Genomic DNA, 18433 nt, shown 5'->3' with positions numbered 1-18433 from the left:
CGATATTGAAGTTTGTGCAATATTTTGTTACTACTTGTTGACTGATATTGCGCAATAATGCCAACAGACAGTGCAATATTTTTCAGGTTGTATAATATATTTTCAACTTTTCATCAATTATGCAATGCATTGCACAAACTTTCAATATCGTCTACACACGATCAATTAAATTGCACAACCCAAAATATTGTGCAATAATATTGATTGTCTATGGGCCGCTTTAGGTCCTTTCAGCCTCCATTCACTCAAGTAGGGTGGTAGAGCACTCAATATTCCTCTAACATCCTTCACAAATAACTAATCTAGTTGAAGGTTGATCGGGTACTTAGTATTCCACCATCACCATATCACCCTGTACATTCACACTAATAAATACATTCACTATCAATATGCACAAAACAAGTTACTCATTAATATACAATTAGTTTAATATACAATTAAACAGCTCTTTTTCCTCCAAAAATTGGAACAGGGGACCAAAATTGTCATGGCCATGCTGAAGCACAATTCTCATATTGAGTGGCATTCCTATACACTCTGTATATAGAGCCAAGGAATGACACTCTTAAATAGGACACATTGACCAACCTTTCTCTACATGGCATACAAATTCGTGACCTTTGGCCCAAAAGTGTCTATGTGTAAACCTGGCCTTTTCTTATTCAGATAAGGCTGATCCCTCTTCTACGATTCTTATCCTCTGAAAGCCACCCATCAATTGTGCTCTTAAAAAGAGGTGCTTTTCTGCTGATCGGACCCACTGATGCTGCCATTCATTTTGACCAAATTTGTTAAGGCCAGATCTTGGTGGTCATCTGGAGATTTGGATGTCCTGGTTTTAGCCACTCCCCTCAAGGGCTATGGATCTGCCAGACAATCTCCGCCGTTTTATTGAGACTCTCTAATTCAGAGTATTTTCTCAGCAAGAGCAAAAGGAGAGGGTTCATGGAGGACCTGTTAAGAACAGTAGTAACCACTCTCAGAAAGTTTGAATAGATGAGGTAGGCAAAGCTCCATTGTCTTGATTCACCCCAAGTGCCAAATTGTGCTTCGTGATTCACACGACATACATGTTACATGCCACACCATGTGTAGATGAAGTGAAAACCATGTACCTTGATAAGTTGTGTTGAAATAAAAATATTAGTTTTGTTGTAATTATGTTACATTTCAATGTAACAATAATTAACTTAATTTTTGTAATTTATTTCTCCAGGACCATCTACGTCAAATCAGGAATCTCATGAGAAGGTACCACAACAAGGTAATGGTTCAATAATCAAAAAACATTTACATTTATAATAAGCTATTAATATAATATAATAAGCTATTGTTACGACTATTAGTTCTTCTGCCAATATTATGTTTCAACTGAAATTTTTTAACTATTGATTCCAGATCAATCTAAACCAAGGCTAGAAGTATTGCCAAAACATGATGGTAAAGTTTATTTATATTTGAACTATCAATCGTCATTTTCAATTTATGTTAATATAAAAAATTGAATGCATACAGGACCATCTACATCAAAGGAAGAGCCTCAAGAGAAGCTACCAAAAGGAGGTATGGATCATTATTTGACAAAATGGTTATACACCAATCAGCATTGTTTTCTACAACAGAGAAAAAACAATTTTTTTCTTTTCATTTCATTCATTTCTGGTTGCTTAACTTAGAAACTCTTGTTTTTCCTTACAAACACTCGATCAAGGGATGATCTTAAAAAAAAGCAAATTCAATTGTACTGCAAAGCTTTCGGTCATCGTCAGGGCAAAACAATCTTATATATAGTAGATGATGGGGTTTGGTCTGCGAGTTGGCGAACTCATGTTGAACTTTTTTTTCTTCTGTTTTTTGAACTTTTTTTTTTTAGTTTTTCATGAAGATGGCGTAATGCCGAAACGCGTTTGAATAACTCAAATAAAAAAAAATCCCGCGAGTGAAGACAGACCCAGTAGTGTTCAACATGAATCTTAAATATGTCTATAGATTGACATATTTTTTTACTGTCGCACAGTTTTGCAAATAGAAATTACTTTCATTCGCGGTATCGTCACTAAAAAAAGTTTTTTTTTTGCTGATAAGCTCAGTTAAGTGTTTTGTTCAGAGATGCCTGATTAGAATACTCCCCTTTTGAGTGGAAGGGCTTCTTCTGGATTTTATGGTTACAGGGTTTCTACTAGGCCAAGAGTTAAAGTTCACAAAATTTCCATGTTACATATCCGAGTTAATAATCAAGTAATAGCAAAATAATCCTGATTCAACGCCGTACAAGAACGTTTAGTTGATTTCACTAAGATTTGTCTTCCACCTTTGTTCATTAAATTCACTAATTTCGTGGTCCGCTTGACCAATTAATATATTACAATTAATTAAGGTTTTTTAGTTGAGATAAAAAAGTCAAGGGCACGAGCGGGATTCGAACCCACGATCTTTGGCTTGATACGCCGCTGCTCCACCACTTGAGCTATCGTGACCTCGATCCACTCGGACGCTAACTTCTCATCTCAACCCCACCTTTTGAATTTTCCCCTGCTTTTTGCCATTTTTCAAATGTCGTGTAATCGAATTGGATTCTCGGCGACAAATGAAATGGCCACGGAGAGCTTTAGTGAAGTATACTTTATTATTTTAAATCATTAAATTCACTAAGTTCGTGATCCGCTTGACCAATTAATATATTACAATTAAAATTCAAAAGGTTGGGTTGAGATGAGAAGTTAGTGTCCGAGTGGGATCGAGGTCACGATAGCTCAAGTGGTAGAGCAGCGGCGTATCTAGCCGAAGATCGTGGGTTCGAATCCCGCTCTTGCCATTGGCTTTTTTATCTCAACTAAAAAACCTTAATTATTTGTACATTAAACTGGGCCTAAATAAACAATTTTCCAAACATTACCAGTAGGACAGTGTTTTCTTCTATTTATGAAGGACTCCCTTGGAAGAGGAAAGGCCTATCTGACAAAATGACTTTTTAGTGTAAAAAGGTTCTTTTAGACTCCCTTTGAATGATGGTGTCATCTGTAGGTCGATATACGAATTTTTACGGCTTCAGTGAACACGTGTCCTGAAAAAAGATCTCTTCACACAGAATTTTGATCTCCCGTCTCATCTTCTGCACCTTTGTTAAAAAAGCAAAAGTAAAAAGTTAATGTGAATGAGTTCATATAAAAACTAAAAGGTTAGATGCTAGGAAAAAATATTTAGGCCATCAACGTGTCCTCAGACCTGGAAAAAGCCTGCCAGACCCTAATTCTAAAAAAAGTTCTGTGCTATAGTAAGCGTTGTTTTTTTCTTGGTGTTTTCGTTAGATTGGTTAAAAATTATAATAATACAATAAATTATAATTATTATTGCATTTCTTTCTGTCCAGTTTTAGAGGTGCTCATTAGCCAAACTGTTACTTGTAATATGTGTAGGCCCCTGATTAATTGTCTTGTACCAATCTTACTTTGTATGACGATTTAGTTGGGTATAGCTGACACTTATTGGTTATATGACTCATTCATTTTTATACACAAGATGTTCTGAAGAGGGCGCACGTAAGGCTTGAAAAGTGCATTAAATGTGAATTTATAAGAGGCCGGTTGTTTTCGATCATCAAAACCTCAAATATTCAGCATGAAATAATTTGATATTTTTATTTTTTGGGGGATTTAGTTTGACAAATTTACCTCGGTGTTCTCGAAATAAGCAACTTGTACTTAGCAAGGAAAAAGATTTATCTATCCGTTTGTTAAAAGACAAGTCAGAACTTGAGGGAATTTAAGTAGACGATTAAGGTCGATTTTCCGGCCGAAACGATTTCAGGGAGGATCAAGTGTGAAAAAGGTTTCCTGAAATCCTTGTTCATTGGAATTGGCTGCGGATAATTGCCGAATATGGCCGTAATGAAATTGCCTCCAGGTCTACCAAAGCGGAAAAAAAACGGCTAAAAAGCCAAATCTAAACCTAAAAGTGAAGGGAATAAAAAACACAACTTCAGATACTTCGGATTATGCGAATACTTCAGTCATGAATCATAAATGATCTTATCTCCATCAAAAATATTTTGTCGATTCATGACGTCGGAATCTTGGTTTCGGAATTTGTTATTTCACTTTAATTTCCAAACTAGAATCCAACTAGATATAAATTGTAATGGTCAGGATTTTTAAATTAAAGCTTGAAAATATAATTTCAAAAGAAAAAAAATTTTGCTACCCCTTCTCACATTAATCTCTTCGATTTGTCTGGTACGACTAATCTCGCTGTTTTGATCAGTTAATCACGTATCTTTCGCGTTTTTCTGTTTGTTTAATTCGAAAGCAAATTTTTAGAAAAAATTGAGATAGATTTGATTTCCGGTGACTTTTTTGGTAACAATAAGAGACAGCAAGTATAGCATAAGGATGATCGGGGTCAAGATACACAAATAAACCCGCAGGCCGCACACATTGTGTACAATAAAGCATTGTTATAGACACGAATGAAACTTACTGGGCTTATTTTTTATGAATGGGAACCTAATTAACAACAAAGAGACGAGAAAGGAAAATGTCAGTTGAAAGTATAAAGTATGAAAAATTCACTCAAGTTTTTTCGCAAATAACTTTCAACCCCTGGACCGTGAGGCAATCTACAATTACAGTAAACAAAATTTTAGTTTTCTCTTTGTTATACTATCATCCCCTTCAAAATCAATCGTTTTTATAAAATAGATTAAACGGTTCTGGAATGTAAATGGATTTTATTGGAAACTCGACATCAAGACTTTCATTGATGGTTTAAAAGTTTTAATTTTGAAAGATTCCATTATAGTTTTACATCTGTAATTATTTGATCGATTATTTGGCTGATTGATGCATTTTATATAATTTTCTCGATTGTTACAATATTTGAAAATAGTAGAGATTGCTACCGCGTTCCCACCTAAGATTTTATTAATTAAAAAACAATTATATGGCCGTCTATCATCGTTACAGATCGTTTGATTAAGATCAGCAATGTTTGATATTTCTGTCACCGTTCAATTAAAAATTTTAGTTTTTTTCTTTGTCATACTATCTCTCATTTAAAATCAGAATCAGACGTTTTTATAAAAAAAAAAAATGCTTCTGGAATTGAAATGGATTTTATTGAAACTGGCCAGCATGACTTTCATCGATGGTTTAAAAGTTAAATATTTGATTTTGAGAGGTTGTATTATAGTTTTAAATCTGTAATTATTTTTTCAATTCGATGGCTGGCTGAAGTCTTATATATACTTTTCTCGATTGTTACAATGTTTGAAAATAGGAGATATTGTTACCTATCCGGAATAAACGTGAAAAGCGGCAAATTTTAAAAGCAAAAGGAAATAAAAAATCGTTACCTGTTAGAATTACACTGATCTAAGCCTGTAGAGCTTTTTCTGCGATATTCATCAGATTTTAATCATTAAAAAAAAATTATATGGCCGTCTATCATCGTTACAGATCGTTTGACTAAGATCAGCAATGTTTGATATTTCTGTCATCGTTCAATTAAAATTTTTAGTTTTTTTCTTTGTCATACTGTCTTTCATTCAAACTTAGACGTTTTTATAAAAACACTGTTTCTGGAATTGAAATGGATTTTATTCGAAACTGGCCATCATGGCTTTCATCGATGGTTTAAACGTTAAATATTTTATTTTGAAAGCTTCTATTATAGTTCTAAATCTGTAATTATTTTTTCAATTCGATGGCTGGCTGAAGTCTTTTAATACTTTTCTCGATTGTTACAATGTTTGAAAATAGGAGATATTGTTACCTATCCGGAATAAACGTGAAAAGCGGCAAATTTTAAAAGCAAAAAGAAATAAAAGATCGTTAGCTGTTAGAATTTCGCTGATCTAAGCCGGTACAGCTTTTTCTGAGATATTCATCTTTCCCACATAAGTTTTTAATCATTAAAAAAAAATTATATGGCCGTCTATCATCGTTAGAGATCGTTTGAATATGATCAGCAATTTTTTATATTTCTGTCATCGTTCAATTAAAAATTTTAGTTTTTTTCTTTGTTATACTGTCTCTCATTCAAAATCAGACGTTTTTATTTAAAAAAAATGTTTCTGCAATTGAAATGGATTTTATTGGCCACCATGACTTTCATCGATGGTTTAAAAGTTAAATATTTGATTTTGAAAGGTTCTATTATAGTTTTAAATCTGTAATTATTTTTCAATTCGATGGCAGGCTGAAGTCTTATATATACTTTTCTCGATTGTTACAATGTTTGAAAATAGGAGATATTGTTACCTATCCGGAATAAACGTGAAAAGCGGCAAATTTTAAAAGCAAAAAGAAATAAAAGATCGTTAGCTGTTAGAATTACGCTGATCTAATCCTGTAGAGCTTTTTCTGAGATATTCATCGTTCCCACCTAAGATTTTAAGCATTAAAAAAAATTATATGGCCGTCTATCATCGTTACAGATCTTTACAATGTGCGGTAATGTCAAAATTTAATAGACAAAGCCCACAGGCTGACTAAGATTATTAATGTTTGATATTTCTGTCATCGTTCAATTAAAATTTTTAGTTTTTTTCTTTGTCATACTGTCTCTCATTCAAAATTAGACGTTTTTATAAAAAAAATGTTTCTGGAATGGAAATGGATTTAATTGAAAACTGGCCAGCATGACTTTCATCTATGGTTTAAAAGTTAAATATTTGACTTTGAAAGGTGCTATTATTGCCATCGATGGTTTAAACGTTAAATATTTTATTTTGAAAGCTTCTATTACAGTTCTAAATCTGTAATTATTTTTTCAATTCGATGGCTGGCTGAAGTCTTTTATATAATTTTTTCGATTGTTACAATGTTTGAAAATAGGAGATACTGTTACCTATCCGGAATAAATGTGAAAAGCGGCAAATTTTAAAAGCAAAAGGAAATAAAAGATCGTTAGTTGTTAGAATTACGCGGATCTAAGCCTGTAAAGCTTTTTCTGAGATATTCATCGTTCTTACCTAAGAATTTATTGATTTAGAAAAAATGAAATAATTATAAGGCCGTCTATTATCGTTACAGATCTTTACAATGTGCGGTAATGTCAAAATTTAATAGACAAAGCCAACAGGCTGATTAAGATTAGTAATGTTTGATATTTCTGTCATCGTTCAATTAAAATTTTTAGGTTTTTTCTATGTCATACTGTCTCTCATTCAAAATTAGACGTTTTTGTAAAAAAAATGTTTCTGGAATTGAAATGGATTTTATTGAAAACTGGCCTGCATGACTTTCATCGATGGTTTAAAAGTTACATATTTGATTTTCAAAGATTCTATTTTAGTTTTAAATTAGTAATTATTTTTCAATTCGATGGCTGGCTGAAGTCTTTTATATAATTTTTTCGATTGTTACAATATTTGAAAATACTAGAGATTGTTACCTATCCGGAATAAACGTGAAAAGCGGCAAATTTTAAAAGCAAAAAGAAATAAAAGATCGTTAGCTGTTAGAATTACGCTGATCTAAGCCTGTAGAGCTTTTTCTGAGATATTCATCGTTCCCACCTAAGATTTTAATCATTAAAAAAAAATTAAATTATTATATGGCCGTCTATCATCGTTACAGATCGTTTGACTATGATCAGCAATTTTTTATATTTCTGTCATCGTTCAATTAAAACTTTTAGTTTTTTTCTTTATCATACTGTCTCTCATTCAAAATCAGACGGTTTTAGAAAAAAAAAATAATTTCTTGAATTGAAATCGATTTTATTCGAAACTACCCATCATGGCTTTCATCGATGTTTTAAAAGTTAAATATTTGATTTTGAAAGGTTCTATTATAGTTCTAAATCTGTAATTACATTTTCGATTCGATAGCTGGCTGAAGTCTTTTATATAGTTTTTTCGATTGTTACGATATTTGCAAATAGTAGAGATTGTTACCTATCCAGAATAAACGTGAAAACCAGCAAATTTCCTTTGAAAGGAATATAGAAAAGAACGTATTAGCTGTTAGAATTACGCTGATCTAAGCCTGTAGAGCTTTTTTTAAAGTTTTCATCGTACCCACCTAAAATTTTATTAATTTTTAAAAAAATGTTAATTATGTGGCCGCCTATTATCTTTACAGATCGTTACAATGTGCGGTAATGTCAAAATTTAATAGACAAAGCCCACAGGCAGACTAAGATCAGCAATGTTTGATATTTCTGTCAACGTTCAATTAAAAATTTAACGTAATGTTTTGACCAGATTCGACCCGTGAAGTGAAGCCGTCCGGCAGAAAACAATGTTCGAAATGCGGTAAGCTTCATGAATATTTGAAATTTTTGAAAATATCTTCAGATTAGGACTGATCTTTCTTCAACGACTAATACAAACAGCAGATAAATAAAATATATCCAATCATTATTTTAAAATCAGACAAACATAAACCATTTGTTTCAACTTTTTTACAACAACACTTTTTCGTTTTAGGAAAAGGCTCGAGACGTCGGCTAGACGAAGCAGGCCCTTCCAGACCTAAAGGTGAAATATTTTGTTTTCTGTAGACATTATCACGGGTGTAACTTTTTATCATGTGTTTTATTTCAAAACCCGGCTTACTGTAGACGTTGATCTTTTACCTGGGAAGCTAACCGGGTCTTTAGGGACGATTATTTCTGAGTTTGAGATTATTTCCTTGGATCTGGTCCAATCTGTCGAGCGCTTGATGGGCAAACTAAACGGAGCCAGTAGTTCCCAAATCCATCGTGCTCTCAAATTTGACTCGCTGCAGTTTACTTATATTATAAATCTGAAATTTCAAGTATGCAAGTTTATTTTCATATTTTGCATTTTCTGTATTTTTTCTCTCAAAATACTATTTTCCTGACCACTCTTATTTTTCTTTGGACATTATCACTCATTCTACATGTCTTGTTAAGTCTAACTTTTGTTCTTTGTTTTCTTCATCGTACCGCTATATTTTCACTACTGATAAATCAGTACTGCACCGGTGTAAAATGGAGTTTCTTATGGATCGCAAATGAAAGTTTTGAGAGGCCGAAAAACTTGGTTCCTATCTCATCATCCGTCTAATAGTCCAAAATACTTTTTTAGAGTAACCGTTTTTTCAAAATCTAAGTACTATTTCTGTTATCAGCAGTTTTATAAATTCATCACTTGTGTCCATTTCATTAGGTTCTTCCATTTTTCTAATTTCACTTATTAATTTACTTTTTTCATTTTGAACTTTCCAGGTGATCCTGGCCCGCCTATTCTCGTCATATGGCTTAGAACAGCACATGAAATTAGATAAAAATTCGATAACAGAAAGTGTCATATGGAAAAAATGAGACGAGGTTAACTGAACAAAAACAGCGAGAATGGGTGGACCGAGATCAGATACGATTAAGCTGCTAAAAACTCGCTAGTTAATCAACTAACTTGACAATTTTTTTCTTTTTATAATTTTACTTAATAGAATATCATACGATTGTTTTGTTAATGTTAATCTGTAAAATAAGGAAAAAAAGGTTTAGATAATTTGTAATTTATTCTTTTACCGTTTATTTTGCTATACTCCAAGAATGTTGCAAAGTTAGATAGCATTGCTATTTTTTAATAATTTATTTAACGAATTTACAAAGAAAATTCATCCGCGTAAGCCTTTACACGACTTCCAACTCTGCATTTGGAAGGACTATCAACTTTTCACAAGCTTATCATGTACATTTTTGAAATTTCCGCAGGTTTTATAATTCCTTTTGATATTCAGTTGTTTTTCCAATATTCAAAACAATCTTAGGTTTTAATTTTTGCGTATGATTTTCTTAATCATATGTCCATTTGGTCTGATAGTCTGTACAACAAATGAGCTTTCACCTACTGTAGCTGAAGATATGCCCATGGATAATTATAATCCTTCTCTCGAGTTTGTATTAAAAAAAATATACCTACAGTTCAAAATATGAAATCGTTTTTACCATGATTTTAAAAATTTCAATTAAGATGGCCTCATTTATAACTTATACTCTATTGATTGGGATTAATTACCTAAGGGCACAGCATTAAATCATGCGGTATCATTATTCTATAAAGCAATTCAATCTCTGTTGGATCAATTTGTTCACCAAAAAAAATTCGCTAATCCTAAATTCCCGATACACTTTACCAATCAATGAAAAAAACATTATAATAAACAAATATTGGTACACAAAAAATATAAAAGAAAAAATCTTTCTAGTGACTACACTAAATTTTCTCGTTTGAGAGCCCAAAATAAAGCTTGAATCAATTTGTTCGCCAAAAAATGTTCACTAATCCTAAATTCCCGATACACTTTACCAATGAAATAAAAAAGGATTATGATGAACAAATATTGGCAAACATAAAATATAAAAGAACAAACCTTTCCTTTGACTACACTAAATTTTCTCGTTTAAAGAACCCAAAAGAAAGCTTGGATCGATTTGTTCGCTAAAAAAAGTTCACTAATCCTAAAGTCCCGGTACACTTTACCAATGAATTAAAAAAAGATTATAATAAACAAATATTAGCACAAAAAAAATAAAAGAACAAATTTTTCTAGTGACTACACTAAATTTTCTCGTTTAAAGTACCCAAAATAAAGCTAGGATCAATTTGTTCGCTAAAAAAAGTTCACTAATCCTAAATTCCCAATACATTTTACCAATGAATTTAAAAAAAATATAATAAACAAATATTGGCACACAAAAAATATAAAAGAACAAATGTTTCTAGTGACTACACTAAATTGTCTCGTTTAAAGAACCCAAAATAACGTTCGGATCAATTTGTTCGCCAAAAAATGTTCACTAATCCTACATTCCCATAACACTTTACCAATGAATTAAAAACATTATTATAAAAAAATATTGGCACACAAAAAATATAAAAAAACAAATCTTTCTAGTGATTACACTAAATTTTCTCGTTTAAAGATCACAAAATAAAGCTTGAATCAATTTGTTCGCCAAAAAAAGTTCACTAATCCTAAATTCCCGATACATTTTACCAATGAATTAAAAAAAGATTATAATAAACAATATTGGCATACAAAAAATACAAAAGAAAAAATCATTCTAGTGACTACACATTTTTCGTTTAAGAACCCAAAATTAAGCTTGGAATTTTTTAAAATTCCAATTGCATTAAATCAGTTGAGGACAATTCACAATGGGATTGTAACAAATTCTGGTCGTTTGTTTGTAATTAAAAGAAAAGTAACTTTATGCCAGCTTCGATCCGTTGCAATTAAAAGTTAGCAATGATCCTCATGAAATTGCAAACTTCTTTACACTGCATCTTCGGTTGGTTTATGATAAAGACGGTAATCCTTGATAATACTGTTAACCTGGATTCAGTTTCAATGCCAAAGAGGGATATGCTTGAAGCTCTACCGTCTTTAGACTCTACAAGTTTAATTAAAGGTTCAGATGGCATCCCTTCCTCTGCTTTAAACCTATGCAGGGTTGTCTTAGCTGGCCCAATGCATTATCTATTTTCAGAACCACTGAACTGGTATTTTCTCATACTATTGGTAAACGTCTTCTGTATCACCGATACATAAAAGTGGTGTAAGTTCTGAATTCTCTAATTATCGACTATTACGTATCATATCTGTTATACCGAACATTTTGAAAAGGTAGTCAACAGTAAAGTAGCTCCTCTGTTCAAAATCATCATTAATGTGTAGTATTTAGTGACCGTTAATTAAAGATTATTTGGTGAACGTGGGATGCGGTTTTGTGTGGTGTAGGTTTAGAAAAACATCTACACAGAAAACACACGTTTTGTGTGAGTTCAAATACTTTGAATAAACCTAAAATTTCAATATTGTGTAAATCATTGTACAAATTCATTTCACATCTTGGGTTTGTATAATGCAAACAATGATTGTAAATCCCAGGCCCTAAAGATGATCTAAATAAAGATCGAAACGTTGGTACAATAAAGAAAATGTTTTTCTAAACTACATCACACAAGACTGCGTCTCACGATCTCCAAAAATTATATCATTAATTAGATTAGCTTTCCTGGTTCGATTGGCCAAATAAATTCTTTTCAATTAATTAATCTTTAATTTTAAGGTATTGGTTGAGTTAAAAAAGTCAGTGTCACGAGCGGGATTCGAACCCACGACCTTCAGCTAAATACGCCGCTGCTCTAATACTTGAGCTATCGTGTGATGTGACAATACCTTATTTAATGATTCATTAATTGGAAATATCATTAATAATGAACAGCATAGTTTTATAAAAAAAAAAAATTGATCTACATTGAATAACTTCATATGCTTTGAACTTGACTTTTTGGATGTAATTAACGACAAAAACAAGGTTGATGGATGTATTATAAGGAACCACGGATTTATCAAAGGCTTTTGATATTGTTAACCATTATCTGATATGTCGTAAATTATCTGGTTATGGATTTTGTGGCAATTTAATTAAATGAGTGTATGAGAACTTAGTACTAATAAGTTAAATTGTAGCTATTAACAATGCATTCCCTGAGGCCATAAATGTAACGTTAGGTGTTTCTAAAGGTGAACATTTAACACCTTTTTTATTTTATTTATTTATTAACGATGCTGTTCTTAGGTTTAAATATATGGAGTGCTTTCTGGGTGCTGTCCTTTAGAGCACGGGTGGCAGGGGTAAAACTAAAATACTATAACGTAGATTCTGGATTGTTCAATTTCACATCCTCTCCCGTTTTCCCCCCCTAAGTTGTTGTTTGGGAATAAGAGGCCAATTTTACCACGTTTTGCTCCTGTGATAAGGGGAGGTGTATATTTTCTCAGGATTTCTTTCCTTCTTCTTTGCCCACCAATGGGGCACTCCTTCGATGGATTTAATTTTAATTTAGGAGTTGCCTCATTTTTCCTGCACCCTTGATGTACCTGGGTTGGTACAAAGCTTTCTTCTTTTGAGAGTTGTTCAAAAACTTTCAGAGGAGCAACCAGGCTTCTTCGTGTTCTTTTTACCAATCCTTTGTACCAAATCTAAAGTTTGCTAGGTTCATTTTTAGGGCCTATGCTGACCCATGATCAATGGCTATAGTAAAGATCACCAATTTATACTCTTACTTTCTTTGGACGACTTTCCAGGCCTCTACGTAGTAGCTTTTTCTTTCTTTTTTAAACTCTGCGAATCTTTTCGTTGGTGTCCCTTTTGATAAAACAGTGTGGGAAATATCCCACCATTAACTACGGTCGAGGGAGGTTTTTTCTCTACCACTGGCAGTCTGGCGACTTCCCAGGGTGTTAGCTCCTTCTCTAGGCATTTTATTCACGCTGCCTCGGTGGTAGTTTTCACATTTTTAAGTCAACCGCCCTTTTTTATATGATAGCCCATTAAAGGTTAGTTTTATGGTCTCAAAAAACGTACTCTATTTTCCCGAACAGCCACTCATGTATTGCATCTGATTGCTCAACCGTCAGGAGCATCTGGATATATCCGAGAGGGACGATACCGAGTCTTATTTCTTTGAGAACTTCCGTGTAAGTCCTCCGGGCAGGGTTTTGGATCTTTTGCCGAACGGACTCTCCCACCTTGGTTTTATTGTTTTTCTACCTGCACAGGAGCCTTCTCCACTTTTTGCAGGTTGGATATGGATAGCATATGCCGTCTAAGAGCTTTACTGCTTCTTCTCTGGTGTGCACATATCTTCGAAGCCACGTATCCTCCTATATCTTGATAACCTTAGTGAGTTAGTTTCTGCCGAAGCCTTGCACTCCTTCCAGTTTACCGTGTTGGTGAAATAGGGTCCAGGAGCAGTTTCATCATTTCTTTCCCTTCAGGAGTCGGCTGTTCCGTTTTCTCTGGCACCTCAATCGGGACGGCTTTTCAACAGCTCCTCATCCTACTAGCTGTTAGATTTACTTTTGGATTTACTATTTGATCCATAAGAATTCCCACGAGTAGCTAAGGATCTAAACAATCACCGTGTCATTTCCTTTTATTCCTTGCTTAATGTCAGGGTTTTTCTTGATTACTATGGTTAAAAAATATTGAAACAACTCGTGACAATTATTTTTATTGCACGTTTCAGAAAGCCAAGAAATTTCGAAGCAAAAGGAAGACTCCCAAAAGGATCCGACCCAGCCGGAAAGCGAAAAGGACGACAAAGAGAAAAAAGACGACGAACATAAAGATGATAAGTCCAAATAGGTAATCGCCATGTACATTTAAAACAATTCGATATTTAGTATTTTGCTTTTCAGATGTTTCGGCCACTGTACGTTGACAATTTGAACGGCTTAAACATCCTGGAAGAAAGATCCTGGATCTGTGAAGTATTCAAATACTGTTTTGGTATTCAACTAGCTTGATTTTGTAATTAACAAAATAATTAATAAAAAGTTATCAAATTTAATACGTTACGATTCCGTATTGCTACTAAAAGTTTCGCATTTACATTACTTTTAAACTGTGAAACTTAAACTTCCTTGTAGTTATTAGAAAATTGACATGCTTGGTTTTTGACAAAACAATCTTGGTTTTTCAAGATATATTCTTTGACCCGAAACGAAAGTTGTTAAACAATCGTGTTCAAAGGTAGGTTATTTTGGTGTGAAAATCACTGAAGAAAAACTTTTCTCGTTCCTTACTCCTTCCTCCTCTCGTTAATCGTCTTTATCTGGCTAAATTTGAAAATCTTTTTAATGTTGGTGGTAAAACGCATACTCACCATTCAACGACAGCCAACTTAGGCGATCTTATTACAATATTGCAAAAATCGGTACTGAGAAACTTGTGAAAGCTTTTTCAGTTCTGCAAATTGCAAGAATGATAGAGAACAAACAAGAAGGTAATTTGCATATCATCACATGCTCACATTAACTACAAAAAATTTTCTTTTTCTGGATCTTTTATGTTATTTTTCTTAAAAAACGACTAGTTTTTTGACATGATGAAGCAATAAACAAATTTCAAACAGAACATTCTAACATATTTTTCATTAAAAAAACCAATTTGAATTTAATTATGTTATGTTTTATTAATTAAATACATTTTTATATGATATTTTCACCGACAGATTCAGTTTATGTTGAAACGAGTTCAAAATGGGGTTTACAATTTGAATGGAATAGGTGAGTAAAAATTAGTCGAATTAAAAAATGAATTAAGCAACTTATATTCCGACAGATTTAACAAGAGGAACTGGCGGTATTAAAAGTAAACTGACTTCATCGAATAGCAGTAAATATTGAGTCTATATATACATCAGATATTATTGGTATTAATCTTTTTTTTTACAGACGACGAAACGAGCCGGTAATAACGATGGCAAACAAACTTCACCCAAACATGGTAACGATCGATTCATTAATCAGACAAGTTAAACATTAATTAGTAAGTCGTTTTATTGTTTGAACAGACTTAACTGAGAGCGAGAAGAGATCGGCTTCGCAGAAACAAGGTAAATTTCTTCGCGTTGATAAACGATTTTTTGGTTCATAATATTGCTTTCGCACAGATCGAAACAAAAGAAGCCCAAGCAAGATGCCGACCCCGACGAAACGACGTAAATATTGCCTTTATCAAATTCGAAGTACGGTTCTAATGGCAAAATTAATTGTTAAAACAGAGCAAAGCGCGGTCGAAAGCCGATCTTCATGCAAATGTGGTAAATATTAATTAAAATCGAAGATAATCAAAGCGAGGTAGATATAAAAGTGCAGTTTCTGACAACACATACGAAAAAATAATTAGCATTAAAAAAATACTGCAATGTTTAATTAAAAAACCATCACTCTAATTAAAAAAGAAACGTTCAGCTTCTTCGTACAGCTTTTGAGAAATGAATCTCCTTCCAACAGGAATATGAAATCACAATTGCTAATTAAGTAGGATAAATAAATATGAATATCTAATTCTCAATTTGGAGATAAAACAAAATTAAAAATTTAAATCATACAGCACAGAATCAAACGAAATTCTTCAACAAACACACGTATAAGGTAAAAAAATATACTAATCAGCTACACTGATTTTATCGATCTTTTGGTGATACTAGGTTAGAAAATATTAGACATGAAAAAATATCCGCTTGACCAATTAATACCTTTCAATTAATTAAGGTTAGGTTTTTAGTTGAGATAAAAAAGTCAGTGTCACGAGTGGGATTCGAACCCACGATCTTCGGCTAGATACGCCAAGACTCAAATAGATTACAGGACATTTGAAAAATGGCAAAAAGGAGGGAAAATTCAAAAGGTGGGGTTGAGATGGGAAGTTAGTGTCCGAGTGGATCGAGGTAACGAAAGCTCAAGTGGTAGAGCAGCGGCGTATCTAGCCGAGGATCGTGGGTTCGAAAACCGCTCGTGACACTGACTTTTTTATCTCAACTAAAAACCTTAATTAATTGAAAGATATTAAGTGGTCAAGCGGACCACGAAAACTAGTGAATTTAATAAGTTAAAATTAAGTATACACTAAAGCTTCCCGTGGCCATTTCATTTGTTGCCTAGAATCAAATAGATTACGCGACCTTTGAAAAATGACAAAAAGGAGGGAAAATTCAAAAGGTGGGGTTGAGATGTGAAGTTGCCGTGGCCGAGCTGAACGAAGTCACGATAGCTCAAGTGGCAGAGCAACGGCGAATCTAGCCAAAGATCGTGGGTTCGAATCTCGCTTGTGACACTCACTTTTTTATCTCAACCAAAACCTTAATTAATTGAAAATAATTGATTTGGTCAAGCGGACCACGAAAAATAGTGAATTTAATATGTTAAAATGAAGTATACCTCCACTAAAGCTCTCCGTGGCCATTTGATTTGACGCCGAGAATAAAATAGATTACACGACATTTGAAAAATGGCAAAAATGGAAGGAAAATTCAAAAGGTGGGGTTGAGATGGGAAGTTAGTGTCCGAGTGGATCGAAGTCACGATAGCTCAAGTGGTAGAGCAGTGGCGTATTTAGCCGAAGGTCGTGGGTTCGAATCCCGCTCGTGACACTGACTTTTTTATCTCAACTAAAAACCTTAATTAATAGAAATTTATTAATATGGTTTTCTGTCTTTGTTGTGCACGTACTTTAAGATTATTATATTCGTAGTATATCAGTAGGTTTTTACTTAAAATTAGTACAGCGCTTTTTCAGTAATCCGAACTAATTGTTCAGGGGGCATTAAAAAATACATATCGCATACCCACAAGAAAAGTGAACTACCCAGAAGATTTTTTTTAAACGTATGTATTAGGCACGCGCCATTACGGCCGTGGCAATAACATCATCAATATTGTCTTTCGTTTCATCGACTTATCGAAAACACATAACTTTAAAAATCCAGCTGTCCTACCCTTAAAAAACTACCCCTTTCTGAGTTGTGACACTTCTCTTGCATATATTGGCTCTCAGAAATTTAAGTTAGTTTGTTTGCTCTAACGATAATGGTGGACAATGAATATAAGGTTATTTACTTTTTCTGTGATAGTAACAGACAACATACAACAAACGAGCATAAATATCCGGGTTCTAAGTTTTACTAAGATTATTTTTAACCGAAATATGCTTTACTCCTGAAGTTAGGGCTGATTAATTATTTAAAATACAAAATTAGTTATTGAAATAAATATTTCATTGATTATTAAAAATTGATTAAGAAAATTAAAACTATCATTAAAACTATAAAATAATGTAAAAGTTAAAAGACCACTTCCTTACAAACTGATGAAAAACAGTGTATTAAGAAAGTTATTAGAATGAAAATATAAATGAAACTAAAATAATTCACGAACACACTACATCAACACACTGCCAAGCATTTGACCTATTTTAAGGTCATCATCAAGGCCTATATTATTTCACATTTCGAAAACATATTTGTACAATTGATTAAAAATTGTTTTTAATTTTTTGAAATGAATACAGGACCTGATGATGACCTTAAAATATGAAGAAAGCTTGGCAGTAACAACTGAATTTGCTTTTTGCTTCAAGACTATAATTGATCTAGAGTGTTTATGAGTGAAAATGTGGTCGATACTTCTTACATTGAAATAATTCTAAAATTAATATTACTTGGAACTTATAATGAAGAGAAAAATACAGCATAATAACTAGGAATGATGTTAGATTGAATTAAGGACAGGCAATCTTTTTCCGCATAAAATTTCTTGTATATATATATATATATATATATATATATATATGTTCAATTAATAAACTTAATCTTTTTATGTAAAGTTTTGGTTGAAATGAAAAAGTTAGTGTCACAAGCGGGATTCGAACTCACGACCTTCGGCTAAATACGCCGCTGCTCTAACCACTTGAGCTGTTGGTATTGGGTTGTCCGGAAAATAATGCAGGATTTTGGTATTAAACAAAAAAAAAGAAACTAGTTACTTTAAAGCAATGTTCTTTAATCAAAATAATTTCCNACAAATGAGTAATCCTGTAAACGTAAACAGAATATTTTATATAGATTTTTTTTAATGAAAACTTAAAATCCTGCATTATTTTC

General features: G+C 32.9%; 1 protein-coding gene and 1 long non-coding RNA gene across 11 annotated transcripts in view; one reads left to right on the top strand and one right to left on the bottom strand.

The window, feature by feature from the left end:
- Positions 1–15386, top strand: part of LOC106670992 (muscle M-line assembly protein unc-89-like) — a 33295-nt gene extending 17909 nt beyond the window's left edge. For 7 of the 10 annotated variants that reach the window (XM_024229061.1, XM_024229065.1, XM_024229063.1 and 4 more), the window contains 11 exons: positions 1217–1264; positions 1399–1440; positions 1516–1563; positions 8207–8257; positions 8432–8482; positions 14015–14133; positions 14187–14277; positions 15002–15056; positions 15112–15165; positions 15225–15276; positions 15344–15386. In XM_024229061.1, coding sequence (XP_024084829.1) covers positions 1217–1264; positions 1399–1440; positions 1516–1563; positions 8207–8257; positions 8432–8482; positions 14015–14133 — 359 coding nt within the window. In that variant the 3' untranslated portion in view covers positions 14187–14277; positions 15002–15056; positions 15112–15165; positions 15225–15276; positions 15344–15386. Of the gene's footprint in view, positions 1–1216; positions 1265–1398; positions 1441–1515; positions 1564–8206; positions 8258–8431; positions 8483–14014; positions 14134–14186; positions 14299–15001; positions 15057–15111; positions 15166–15224; positions 15277–15343 lie in introns of all 10 variants that reach the window. The other 3 variants (XM_024229060.1, XM_024229062.1, XM_024229066.1) reach the window with 3 other exon arrangements.
- LOC106670999 lies at positions 8521–9229 on the bottom strand. The gene is made up of 2 exons (XR_001341152.2): positions 8830–9229; positions 8521–8750 (listed from the first exon to the last, which is right to left on the bottom strand). It is a non-coding gene; the product is annotated as an uncharacterized LOC106670999 (long non-coding RNA).
- Positions 15387–18433: the final 3047 nt, after the last annotated feature.

This window comes from Cimex lectularius, unplaced genomic scaffold, assembly GCF_000648675.2.
Source record: "Cimex lectularius strain Harlan isolate CLEC.00 unplaced genomic scaffold, Clec_2.1 scaffold282, whole genome shotgun sequence".
Lineage (NCBI taxonomy): Eukaryota > Metazoa > Arthropoda > Insecta > Hemiptera > Cimicidae > Cimex > Cimex lectularius.
This window is presented reverse-complemented; position numbering and strand designations above follow the sequence as displayed.